The 13858-nt window shown below is 45.7% G+C and overlaps 1 protein-coding gene across 4 annotated transcripts in view; it reads right to left on the reverse strand.

Moving 5' to 3' along the window:
- Positions 1-13858, reverse strand: part of cntn3a.1 (contactin 3a, tandem duplicate 1) — an 87578-nt gene that overhangs the window by 33843 nt on the left and 39877 nt on the right. For 3 of the 4 annotated variants that reach the window (XR_006379481.1, XM_044210790.1, XM_044210789.1), the window contains exons 6-8: positions 11283-11486; positions 10314-10416; positions 9826-10010 (exon numbers count right to left, since the gene is read on the reverse strand). The exons of the other annotated variant lie outside the window; for it this stretch is intronic. Coding sequence is in view for 2 of the 3 variants with exons in the window: in XM_044210790.1 (XP_044066725.1) it covers positions 9826-10010; positions 10314-10416; positions 11283-11486 (492 nt within the window). In the remaining variant the exon portion in view is untranslated. The remainder of the gene's footprint in view (positions 1-9825; positions 10011-10313; positions 10417-11282; positions 11487-13858) is intronic. 4 annotated transcript variants of the gene reach the window in all.

Raw genomic sequence — 13858 nt, forward strand, 5'->3', positions numbered from 1 at the left:
CAGTGTCCGGTCTCGTTAGGAATAAGGACAGTACTACTACTCCTGCCTCCACAATCAGTTAAAGGACGGTATCATTCTCCTCTGCACATTTCCAGTTACCTGTTACAATAAACTATATCCGTATCATCTTGGTGTCTCCGGTCTGCTCTATCCGTAACAGAAGACCGGACCCCACAACAGGATTGAAGCATGAGTGCCACGGATCCATTCCAGGACATCCTGCGCCGTGGTCTCATCGCTCCACCATCAACCACATCCACCTCCGCCACTTCCGCATCCGCTCCAGTCACACCGGCAGTTCCGCCCTGTACCAGTCCCATGGCCAAACTAGCGCCCTTCTCTGGTTCAGCGGAGGACTGCAATGGTTTCATCTTGCAATGTTCCCTGGTCCTGGAGATGCAATCTTCCCTGTACCCCACTGAACGCTCCAAGGTAGCCTTTGTGATCTCCCAGCTACAAAACGGACCCGTCACCCAATCCCTGGCGAGCTTCCTAGATCACTTCCGCGAGGTGTTCAGAAGGCCAGCCGGAGACTCCTCTGCCGGCGAGAAATTATACCAGCTCAAGCAGGGTCAGCGCTCAGTCCAGGACTACGCCTTGGAGTTCTGAACCCTCGCGGCCAGTGGATGGAACGAACAATCCCTTATCATATATATACCTTCCGTCAGGGATTGGAGCCCAGGGCAAGATTGCATCTCGCTGCATACGAGGATACCATCGGCCTCAAGCGGTTTATACAACTTGCCATTCGAGTGGCCACTCGTATGCAGACGTGTTTATTGGAACACCAGGACCAGTGTCCCCCTACCCATACCATCCGTCAACCGACTACCCCCGGCCGAGCGGCAGAGACGGCTGACCCAGGGGTTGTGCTTATACTGTGGAACCTCTGGACATAATAGAGCTACCTGCCCAGTAAGACCACCACGTCTAATGGTGAGTGCTATACTTCCCAGTATTCCTTGTAGTAAACCACTGGCAACTGAAATAATCTTGGTCACATCCAACCTGTCCCTCCCAGTACAAGCCCTTATCGACTCCGGGTCAGCCGGCAACTTCCTGTTACCCTCCGAGTTGGTCTACTGCATGAGGAACAAAAGCACTTGCTGGTCCTGGAGGGCTCGACTGCGGAGGTGATCTTAGGGCGTCCCTGGCTAGAGCAACATGACCCCATCATATCCTGGTCTACCGGTGAGGTATTGAAATGGGGTAATTCCTGTTTTCCTGGCTGTTTCCCTCGTCGGCCAAAACCATCTTCGTCCGGCCTCCAGAGACTCCCTGTTTGCACCACGTCCATTGAAAGTCCAAGAGATAAGCAGTCCGTGGAAATTCCGCCCTGCTATGCAGCCTACCAGGATGTATTCTGCCCTAAGAGAGCCTCCCAGTTACCCCCGCACCGGCCATGGGACTGCACAATAGACCTCATACCGGGTGAACCAGTGCCCCGTGGAAAAATATACCCACTATCCATTCCAGAACAAAAAGCCATGGGGGAGTATATTGAGGAGGCACTAGCCCAAGGTTACATTAGACCATCCACTTCACCAGCAGCCTCCAGCTTCTTTTTCATGGCCAAGAAGGACGGAGGCTTGCGGCCCTGTGTGGACTACAGAGGACTCAATTGTATCACACTCAAGTTCCGGTATCCACTTCCCCTCGTCCCTGCTGCGCTGGAACAACTTTGCGGTGCCACTGTCTACACCAAGTTGGATCTCCGCAGCGCGTACAATATCATTTGGATACGTGAGGGGGATGAATGGAAGACAGCCTTCGTAACACCCACCAGTCATTATGAGTATCTTGTGATGCCCTATGGTCTGGCCAACGCCCCCTCCGTCTTCCAGGACTTCATTCATGAGGTGCTCCGGGAGTTCCTTCACAAGTTTGTAATCGTGTACATAGATGACATCCTGATTTACTCCCGGAACATGGCAGACCATCGCCAACACGTTGTGGAGGTCCTAGAACGCCTGAGAGACTATCACCTCTTCCTCAAGGCAGAAAAGTGTGAATTCCATCAGCCCTCAGTGCAGTTCCTTGGCTATATCATCAGTGGCAGTGGCATCCAGATGGATGAGGGGAAAGTGGAGGCCATCTGGAACTGGCCCACATCTACAATGATTAAGGAACTGCAACGATTCCTGGGGTTTGCTAACTTCTACCGTCGCTTCATACAGAATTATAGCATGATAGTCCATCCCTTGACAAGTGCGCATGCGCCAGCCCGCATGCTGCCTGTTGCTGTAGCTCCGTCTCGTCGTCTTACTTTTTCCAACTTTTAACTTTACTTTTTTCTTCCAAACTTGAGTAACTTGTGTGTAAGTGTAATTTAAACTACGCTCTTTGCGAAAATGAGGGTAGAAAGTGTTTTTGTACTTTTTTTCGCCGTGGAATTTCTTCTTCTGCTACTCGGTCGGGCACCGCTGCAGATCAGCTGTTTGGCCGCATTGTTTACACCAGGAACAGCTGATCGCGCTGAAGCCGGGCAGCATGGCGCCCAGGACAACTGATGTCCCCACGGAGATCTGGAGGAGAACACACCGAGGATGCAGAGGTGGAACGGGCGGCGAGGGAAGAGAGAGGGGTGCAGACAAAAGAGACTTAAGAATAAGAGATTTAAGCCGTGTCTGCCTTCTCTCGTCATGGGCAACGTGAGATCGCTGGCGAATAAAATGGACGAGCTAACGGCGTTAGCCCGGAGCCAGACGGAGTTCCGTGAGTGTAGCTTGATGTGCTTCTCTGAGACATGGCTACACCAGGATATCCCGGACCATAACGTTTCCATCGACGGCTTTCAGACTGTTCGGGCCGACAGGGATCACACCGGGAGCGGTAAGCGGAAAGGCGGTGGGCTTGCTGTTCTAGTTAACAACAGATGGTGTAACCCTGGTCACATTACCATCAAGCAGAGTATCTGTAGCCCGGACATTGAACTGTTAGCTGTGGGACTCCGGCCATATTATCTGCCACGGGAATTTTCACATGCCATTGTTGTGGCTGTTTACATCCCCCCCTCTGCTAACCCGGCATCGGCGTGCAACGCCATTCACACCGCCATAGCACATCTACAGACTCAACACCCGAGTGCACTCATTTTAATCTCGGGTGACTTCAACCATGTCAGTGTTTCAACAACACTGACTAATTTCACCCAGTATGTGAGCTGTCCTACTAGGGAGGAGAGGACACTGGACCTGCTGTATGCCAACGTTAAGGATGCATACAGCTCTTCTCCCCTCCCCCCTCTGGGTAGGTCAGACCACAACCTGGTTCACCTTAAACCCTGCTATGTGCCTCTAGTTAAAAGGCAGCCTGCGACCACAAGGTCAGTGAGGAGATGGTCAGGGGAGGCCTATGAGACACTGCAGGAATGTTTCGAAGTGACAAACTGGGATGCACTCTGTGAGCCTCATGGAGAGGACATTGACGGGCTCACTGAGTGCATCACTGGCTACATTAACTTCTGTGTGGACTGCAATGTCCCAACCAAGACGGTCCATTGTTACCCAAATAACAAACCGTGGGTAACAAAAGACATCAAGGACATTCTAAATGCCAAGAGGAGGGCCTTTACTGATGGTAATAGGGAGGAGGTGAGGGCAATCCAGGCCGACCTGAAGGTGAAAATCAGGGAGGCCAAAGAGAAGTACAGGAGGAAGCTGGAGCAGAAACTCCAGCAGAACAATATGAGGGAGGTCTGGAGCGGCATGAAGACCATCACTGGCTTCAGACCGACTGGCAGCAGAGGAGTTGAAGGCAGCTTGGACAGGGCCAACGAACTGAATCTGTTCTTTAACAGATTCGACACACCGGCTCCTGGTCATCCCCCCTCTAACTCAGCTGCTGTCGGCCCTCAATCTCCTCTGAGTACTCTGCTCCCCCCTCCCCATCAGGCTAACGGCCCTCTCCAGACCGACGACTCCCCTCCCCACCTGTAACTTCTGCTGTGTGCCTGACTGCTGACCAGGTGAGAGGACAGCTGATGAGGCTCCACTCGAACAAGGCTGCAGGCCCCGATGGCGTTAGCCCCGGGGTGCTAAAAGCCTGTGCCCCCCAGCTTTGTGGAGTCCTTCAACACGTCTTCAACCTGAGCCTGAGTCTTCAAAGGGTCCCCATTCTGTGGAAGACATCTTGCCTCGTTCCTGTGCCGAAAACGCCACGTCCCAGTCTCTCCAAGGACTACAGACCGGTGGCACTGACCTCCCACATAATGAAGACCCTGGAGAGACTAGTGCTGGAACTGCTGGGAGTATACTTAGATAACAAACTGGACTGGACCAAGAACACTCAGGCTGTTTACAGGAAGGGCCAGAGCCGCCTCTATTTCCTGAGGAGGCTGAGGTCCTTCAACATCTGCCGGACAATGCTGAAGATGTTCTGAGTCTGTGGTGGCCAGTGCTATCCTGTATGCTGTTGCATGCTGGGGCAGCAGGTTAAAGGTAGCGGACGCAAACAGACTGAACAAACTGATCCGTAAGGCCAGTAACATTGTGGGGGTGGAGCTGGACTCTCTGGCGGTGGTGTCAGAGAGGAGGATGCTGGCCAAACTACACGCCATCTTGGACAGTGTCTCCCACCCGCTCCATGACGTGCTGGCTAAACAAAGGAGCACCTTCAGCGGAAGACTCATCCCACCAAAGAGCACCACAGAGCGCCACAGGAAGTCATTCCTGCCTGTGGCCATCAAACTATTTAACTCCTCCCTCTAAGGATTAGTCTGTTTGACCCTAGGTCACTAAACTGGTCATTGAGCATTACATCTCCGCCATAATTAATAATAATTGTGCAATATTCTGTTTACTCCTCAAGTGCAATATTAGTTTTCCCTTGTTAGTTTTTCTTATTTATTGTTACGGATATACCTCAATTACTCTCGACAGTACATGCACCTCCGCTTTTACTATTATTTATTACATAATTAGTGACATTGTATTTATACTGTACTTCACCATCTACCAGTAAACCCACTTGGTACTCGACACTTAGTTTATCTTATACTTATACCAACATGTTACTTAATTTATTTATTTCTGACCTGTTTATAGTGTATAATATCGTTTTCTCCTGTGTGCACTGACGTAAAGGCGAGCTACTGTAACAAAGAGTTTCCCTACGGGGATCAATAAAGTATTTCTGATTCTGATTCTGATTCTGACAAGTCTTTTCCACAACAAGCCCAAGTCTCTGTCCTGGGCACCCGCCGCGCAAGAAGCTTTCGACCTCCTCAAAAGGACATTCACCAGCGCACCGCTCCTAACCCATCCAGATCCAGAGAAACCGTTTACTGTAGAGGTGGACACCTCTACCACTGGGGTAGGAGCAGGGAACCCCGGCCAAACTCCACCCATGTGCTTTCTTTTCCCGGAAGCTTAGCCCGGCGGAGAGAAACTACGACATTGGCGACCGAGAGTTGCTGGCCGTTAAGTTGGCATTGGAGGAATGGAGGCATTGGCTGGAGGGCGCCCAGCACCCCGTCACAGTATTGACAGATCATAAAAACTTAGAATATCTCAAGAAAGCCAAACCTCTCAATCCTCGCCAGGCGCGCTGGGCCCTGTTTTTCACAAGATTCCAATTCAATATCTCATATCGCCCCGGCACCAAGAACTCCAAAGCAGATGCGTTATCCCGTCTACGCGCTCCCGAAGTCACCACTGACAAGCCAGAGCCCATTCTTCCCCAGCATGTTTTCATAAATCCCATTCAATGGTTGGAGAATTCTGTTCTCTCCTCCAATGCCTCCACCAACAATCCGCCGGGCTGTCCCCCTGGTCTTCAGTATGTTTCTAGAACCCAGCGCAACCAACTCATCCACACTTCTCACACCTCTCTGGGCACTGGTCACCCCGGGGCCAATGAAACCCTCTCACTGCTACGAGAACGCTTCTGGTGGCCAAATATGGCTAGGAATGTGAGAAGGTACGTACAAGGTTGTCAAGAATGTGCCATGTCTAAGTCTCCACGTCATCTTCCCACAGGCAAACTGTGTCCCCTTCCGACACCCAACAGACCCTGGTCACACCTAGGAGTACTCTTCATCACGGACCTTCCTCCATCTGCATCTCTACCTGCATCTTCCTGGTAGTGGACCGGTTCTAAAAATCCTGCCGTCTTATTCCACTCCGAGGACTACACACGGCTATGGAGACCGCTGAATGCCTCTTTAACCATGTCTTCAGGTATTATGGGATCCCGGAGTACATCGTTTCCGACAGAAGACCACAATTCATCTCCCGCGTATGGAAAGCTTTCTTCTCACTCCTAGGTTTGACCGTCAGCCTCTTCTCTGGTTACCATCCCCAAAGTAACGGCCAGATGGAGAGGAAGATTCAGGACATTGGGTGCTTTTTACGTACCTTCTGCCATGGCCATCAGGACTCTTGGAACCAGTTCCTGGGCTGGGCCGAGTACGCCCAGAACTCTTTACGCCAACCTACTACTGGACTCACTCCCTTCCCATGGTCTGGGGAGCCCTCGGAGTTTCCCGCCGTAGACTACTGGTTCAGAGAGAGCGAGAGTGTCTGGGACGTGGCTCACCGTCAACTCAGAAAAGCACTCTGTAGGCGCAGGTTGACAGCCGACCGTAGGAGATCCACCACTCCTGAGTACCTACCCGGCCAAAAGGTCTGGCTATCCACCGGGATGCACCTGCCCTGCAGAAAGCTAAGTCCCAGATTCATTGGTCCCTTTATCATACTAGAGCAAATAAATCCAGTTACTTACAAGCTCCAATTACCTGCACTGTACAGGATACACCCTACCTTCCATGTCTCCCTACTCAAACCATTTCATCCTTCTGTTCCCATCTCCACAGAGCGTGGCAACACGACAGATCCCCCCTTACCGCTGATCCTGGAGGACGGAGCCACCTACCAGGTCCGTGAGATCTTGGACTCCCGACGCCGTGTTGGCAACCTGGAATACCTGGTGGACTGGGAGGGGTACGGCCCTGAGGTGGGTCCCCCGACATGACATCCTAGATCCCTCTCTTCTAACAGAATTCCACACTGCCCATCCAGACCGACCTGCCCCCCGAGGAAGAGGACGGCTGCCACCATGTCGGGGTCCCCGGTCCTCAGGAGCGGACCGTGAGGGGGGGGGTACTGTCACAGACATGCCAGGCTCCACTACACCACACACACACCGCACTCCCTCACCCGAGTACTAATTCCAATCACCTGTCACCTATCACACACCTGCACCTAATCATTCACTCCACTCCCCTATAAAACACAATCCCTCACCACAGTCAGTGTCCGGTCTCGTTAGGAATAAGGACAGTACTACTACTCCTGCCTCCACAACGCCACGGACTCACTCACTTGTTTGTAAGACGTCTCCTCGCTTCCAGAACTCCCAGCGTGTGTCTATAGAACTCATCTCTGATCAGTTAAAGGACGGTATCATTCTCCTCTGCACATTTCCAGTTACCTGTTACAATAAACTATATCCGTATCGTCTTGGTGTCTCCGGTCTGCTCTGTCCGTAACACACAGATTATATTCCCTTTTTCCCTTTTTGTTTTTGAAAGATCTGAAATGCCTCTATATTTATGATGGTGGTCCTGGTGTCACATAAATGACTAGCACCTTATCTCTGGCGACAGTGTAAGAAGATTTATGGCCCTTGTGAAGCACCCACATAAATACAGGATGCTCTGCCAGGGTCAAGGGAAACAAGGTCATTGAGTCAGTCTGTCGGTTACTTTGATAATGTAATAATAATAATATTATTAATAATAATAATAATAATAATGCAATTAATTGTTCTTGATTGAAATAGCCTTATCTCTCTCCAGGGACATGAGAGTACAGATACAGCTGGAACAGTATCCGTACAGTACATTCAGTGTCAAGGACTTTTTAGCAGGGCAAATACTCACCCACACACAGGGACTTAAACCAAGGGCTTTCCATACAAAATACAGACCCTATCACTAGGTCATAATGTGGCTATGAGTGTGAATCTGTTTAAATCAGCCATGATGTGCTCTGTGGAGCCCAGAAGGGGATCAAAGCTTTGTTTTGGGGGGGGGAGTCGTATCCTGTCCAAAACAGCTGGTGTTTAGAAACCACATTCCTTCTCAACTTAAAAGGCAAAATCATAAAACCATTAGATGACATAAAAAAATGTCTGGAAGTTTAAAGACAACGACAGTGTGTTTCAAAACAAATGAAAGTGTTTCTTGCTGATTATTTCTCTTTGTATTTCCTATCTTCGGTAAAAGTGCTGCATGCATTGCCTGAAGTGCATTTTACTTGGCAAGAACAAATTCTTTTATTCAAGTAATATTTTAAAAAGCTTACAGAGAGAAAGTGTTTGGCAGCCCCATATGAGAAGTGAGATAATAATCTGTTATCAAAAAGCAAGCTCTCTTTATGTTCTGTATGAGAAGAAATTGCATAAGAAATATTTTCCGAAACGAGCAAGCAGCACTGAATTGAAAATACATTACTATACAGAAACAAATACTACATGAAACCCTGTTAACAATATTACAAATTAAACCATGAGAGAACATAATGTAAGGGAAGACATGATGCAAGCTGCTTCTATACATCGTGATTATAGCTGAGACCATTCAAATGCAGTCAACCGCTAAACCATGGTCTAATTTCATAAATTCCCTGGCACTACGGAAGGACAATTAAGTGGGAAATCGAAAGAGAGGCCACCCCTTACTGTTCCTGTGCCCGCATTGGTTGGGTGTCGCAAACACCACATCCCCATATTGATTCTCCTATTCTTCTGTAGAGTTGATGGATGTCCCACAAGCTCCTGTCTTTGGGAGTTTAAAATGAGATTACAGATTTTTATCACCTGGCGGCCGGCCAGTCTGCGAGGCTTTGAGATGAGACAGGACTTAAATCTTAAAAGGAGAAACATGACTTCCACACAACTACAGCAGAGAAAATGTGCAGAGGCCATGCAACATAGTACCATGACAGTGATGTTGTTGAAAAGTTATGACCTTGTTTACAAAATGACCATAACATGATCATACCATTTTTCATTGTTTTAGGACCTTTAAGTCATCAAGGCCCAGTGCTGTGATGCTATACTGCTCTATGAGCAGGCACTTCTCCTTAAAGTAAAACATGTTTAATCCTCAGCCTACCTACAGGTACTGTGATCATTTCATCTTCATCATTTCTTCCCACAGGTGCTGAAAAAACCCTGTATTATCATATCAAAGGTATCCTCCTTCACAGGAAAGAAAAATCTGGATTTGATGATTTCAGTCAAGCACATCCCTACAGGGCCTTGTGGGCAGACATCATCAATGCATAAACTGCAAAATAATGGAGAGAGAAACCATAAAAATCCTTCATCAAGGGCCATTAAAAGCCTTTTCAGAATATGGGCCATAAGTCCAGTGTTGGTGAGGGAAAAATCACCCCTCCCTGAAAGGTGGTATAAATCTGTGTGCACTATGGCCCGGTGTTAGCTGCTGGCACAATAAAGAGCTTGTCAGAAATGAACTACTAGTAATAGGTTAATTTATTACCACATTCCACTATATGATGCAGTTATATATGGGTTCTAATAAAAGCTACAGATTGCACGACAACAAATTAAACTTTTTGTTAGACTCACACCAAAGCTATACTTTTATTTTGCAAGATTTTCAATCAGGCTCACTAATAGGGAATCTCTGAGGCTATGAATCAATGGGTAGAAGATTTGGTAAAAGTCTATAAATGTACATGACATGTGTGGAAGACCTGACAGGTTGAAGGCATAAGATATTTTTTGCTCCCAAGACAGAGGTGTGAAGTAAGGTACGTTTTACATCAAAGTAAGCAAAACCATCCTCCTACTCACCATAGAAAGACAGCTTTCCTTTAACCGAGTTTCTTCCTCTGCTGTTTTCAGCCACACATTCATATATCCCTGCATCCTCCTGCTGGAAGTAAGGGATCTCTAAAACTCCGCTGGCTTTATTTATGTCCACCTTCCTGCCAAAAGAGGCTCCATCCACTCTTTTCCAGCTGATAGTTGGCACTGGGCTAAAGGCATGAAAATATAACACACAGCAAGGCCACCAAATTAAAAATACTCTTGAAGATCGTTTTATCTAGGGATTTAGCTTAGTCAAAGACACATATATGATACCAATGAATACTGAAAAACACTGATAAAACATGTCACTGTTTAATTAATCTGAAACATTAACTGGTAAAATGTGAAATCTCCTGCTTTCAAAATCACTTCACAGGGTCCTCACACATTACCATGGAGCTTAGATTGGTACAGTAAACAACTAATGGTGTAGTCACGACCATGGTATAATAATACATAGTGAGACATACTTTCCAAGTGCAAAACATTCCAGTTTGACAGTTGAGCTCTTAGCGACAGGGACGACTTCAGGGAACTGCACTTCGATCTTTGGCTCGTATTCACCCATCACACCTGGAGTTACAAAGAGAAATATAGAAATGATGCCATGTGTGTCTGAAGGGAATTCTTTCAGCTCAAGGCTTGAATTCTAACTATTTCTTTGAAAACTTGACTGTGTCCACAGGCTTAGGGGAGAATATCTAATTGTGCTTTTTTTTTTTTTTTTACCACTATTGGGATCGTGATTTAAAATGCAATTATTTTCTATAAATTACACTCCAGAGCTGGAGTGTAATTTATTGGTGGTCTATATGTCATCCACTAATCATAATTACAAACCTATCTTGTTTCAACATGAAAAGAATAAGATGAAATGACGCAGTTGCTTGTTGCCTCGTGAGGTTGATACCAGTACTTTCAGTGTTCTCTTTTCCAAACCAGTCAGCCAGATAAAAGTCATCTTCAAAGAAAACTTTGATAATGTGTTCGGCTAGATAGTTTAACTAAGAGACTCAACACTCTTTTGGACATATTGAGCAGCAGAACCACAATCTACTTTCTATCCTTTCATATTTCATAATAACACAGAGTAGTGTTTTCTTTCGCAAAACCATCTTTGTCCAAGAACAAAAGTATAGTGAACACACTAACCAGACAACAGCAAAAAGTTTAATTTTGTAAGCCAAGTCACGGACATAAAAGAGCTACAGATGATAAATTTGCTGGCAATATTTAGCAGACAGCTGGTAAAATCGATGGTCGCCAGCTAAAACTTTCACCTCTTAAAACTTGTTAACTTGCCAGGGTATCGCTAATTAAGTCACTGCACCTGCAATTTGAAAGTTGCAATGCCTCAAACTTCAATTTCAAAAAAACTATTTATCACTCTGCCACTACTTTGTACTCTATGTATAGTAAGTTGGGTAAAACTCTCATACCATCAATTCGCAACACTAGAGGAGTTGGTGGTCCTTGAACGCTGCTTTTGGTGACCGTGTTGGTAACTACACATGTGTAGTTGCCAACATCAGAGGGTTCCACTTTGGCGATGTAGAGGTTGCCTGTCTTCTGGGACACAAATCGTCGTGTGTCCTGGATGACAAACGATGGGTACTCATTGAAGATCCATGTGAAGGTAAGTTCTGTGAAAAAACGTCAGGGGTGTGAGGCGCACACAGAGCACAAATCATAAACACATTTATACATCAGCTATACTCATGTACAGATAATGTGTGTTTCATCATCAGTCTCACCACTACAGTGTGAGTGGATGCCTTTAGGGAAAAAGCAATTAGTGGATTGGACTGAGTTTCAGCCTTCCATGATTAAAAACACAATTTATAATTGAAGAGAAATTGCTCTTACTAACTGTTGGATAAATGCCCTTAATATGGTAAAAGTTTCATGGGTTCACTATATTGGAGTGATGATGCTGAGAGTATGAATGATTTCATGGCTTTTCAGGGAAGTAGATATTTACATCCACAGCAGGAATTCTGCCGTGGTATGGCATTAAAGGTGTGATGATTTAATGAATAACACTTGTCCCTTTCTTAAAACCAATGAAGCACCCTTGAGCAAGGCATTTAAGTCCAATCTGCTCCAGTGATGCTGCACAGTGACATAGGGATAATGCCATGTTCACACTGACAACTGCACTGCCTCAGAAAACGCTGCCTGCTCATTCATTTCAGTTTCAGACCACTAAATTTGTACGGATTAAGGTCCTGAAGCAGAGGACTCCTTCAGAAAAAACTGCTGAACCTGGTTTAGCTTTTGTAGAAACACAATGCAACATTATCCAGCAAATACACTGTGTTGACCAATCATGAACATGTGTAAGATTAGCATGTATAAGCCTAACCACTTTGAAGTGTTTTTGGCATCTGGTAAGCCTTCCAACACATGGATGTATTACTCAAACCAGCCTTCTTGGATCATATTTCATCTTTTCTCTGGTTTCTGAAGCAGTACTCCCCCCCAAGGCAGTCCTTTGCATTTTTTTAGCAAAGTGCTGTTTTTGGTCTGAGGACGACCGACGGCTGTAGTTGTTCTGGCAGAATTTCCATGTAAATGTGAGGAGAATGTTACATTTGTACTATGTGAACTTACCCAGTGCAAATTAAGCTTAAAATAACATGTCTGAAATTGTATTACCATTGCTTTGTTAAATTATGCCCTGTTTTATTTAATTTCATATATTTTATTTCATTTACCTTCTTTTTTCATACCTATTCTTGGGATTTATTACTTAAAAAGAATTGATTTAAAAACAGAGACAGTCATTGTACATAAAAAAACAACAAGAGCATTTCCTTTTGTGGCTGTCATGTAACAGCGGAGGACCTTAAATCAACTCTTAAGCTGCAGATCCTGCATAAAAAACTGTATAGTGCCCAATAAAACCAATGTATTACAGATCATGTTATTCAGTATGGTACCACCTAGTCTACTATTTATCATCTATGATAACAAGCTTTTGGGAAAGACTCCCAGTACTATCAACCAAATGGACTGCAGTCAGAGAGGCTTTGCACTAACAATCAGCAGCATTATAAAAAGGAATGATGGTGTTTTGACATATTGACACAAGGATAGATTGCTCTGGACCATATTGCATCCCTGTCCCAAAAGCAATCTTGGCCATGGGTAAAAACTTGTCTAAGCGATGACTCGGCACTACAGTAAAGGGAATAATTGAGACGTGAGTTGGACACTCATCTACTGACTCAGTATTCTTCACTTCTGCTCTTTAGGGGGCAAGAGGATGTGTGGGTCTTGACATATTACTGCAAACCTTGCAAATCACGACGTGACATAGAATCTTGAGAACTTGTGATGTACTTGTGAGGATGCTCCTTTTTACCAAGTACAGAGTGGGTGTTTTTATGTGGGTTGGACTGGTAGAGGACAACCTGACCTTGTGATCATCCCAAGAACACACCATGAGATTGAAACTTGGACTACACAGAGTAATCACACCTGTCTGTTTGTTTTGTGCCAATGAAGTCAAGTTTCCTGCTTTCCAATGTGCTACATTTTTAAAGTTATAATGTATATAAACTTTATGATATATAATATCTAACCCTAAAAAATCTATGTTAAAAAATTGCAGTTTTGCAGGGAATTATGTGCTGAACTACTTCTTGGCTGGGAGCAGTGACTTCCAGGAGTCTTGCCATCGGTGAGGTTGCCAGGCAACTAGTGGAGACTCCTGTTGAATTTTTTTCTCAAAATTATATATTTTTCACTTCAGTTGTTTTGCGGATATAACAAACAAGACATAACATGTTAATTACTGAGCTTAAGAGTTTGTTTTTTTTATCTTTGGACAGAGGCAAGCTAGCTGTTTCCAGTCTTTATGTTAGGTTAAGCTAACTTCAGCCCCATATTTAACAAACAGACTTCAGAGTGGCATCGATCTTCTCATCTAACTCTCGGCATGAAAGCAAATAAGTATATTTCCCAAAATGCTGAACTTTTGCGTTAATGACTTTCATAGACTGATTTGACA

The sequence above is a fragment of the Siniperca chuatsi genome, linkage group LG10, assembly GCF_020085105.1.
Source record: "Siniperca chuatsi isolate FFG_IHB_CAS linkage group LG10, ASM2008510v1, whole genome shotgun sequence".
Classification (NCBI taxonomy): Eukaryota; Metazoa; Chordata; class Actinopteri; order Centrarchiformes; family Sinipercidae; genus Siniperca; species Siniperca chuatsi.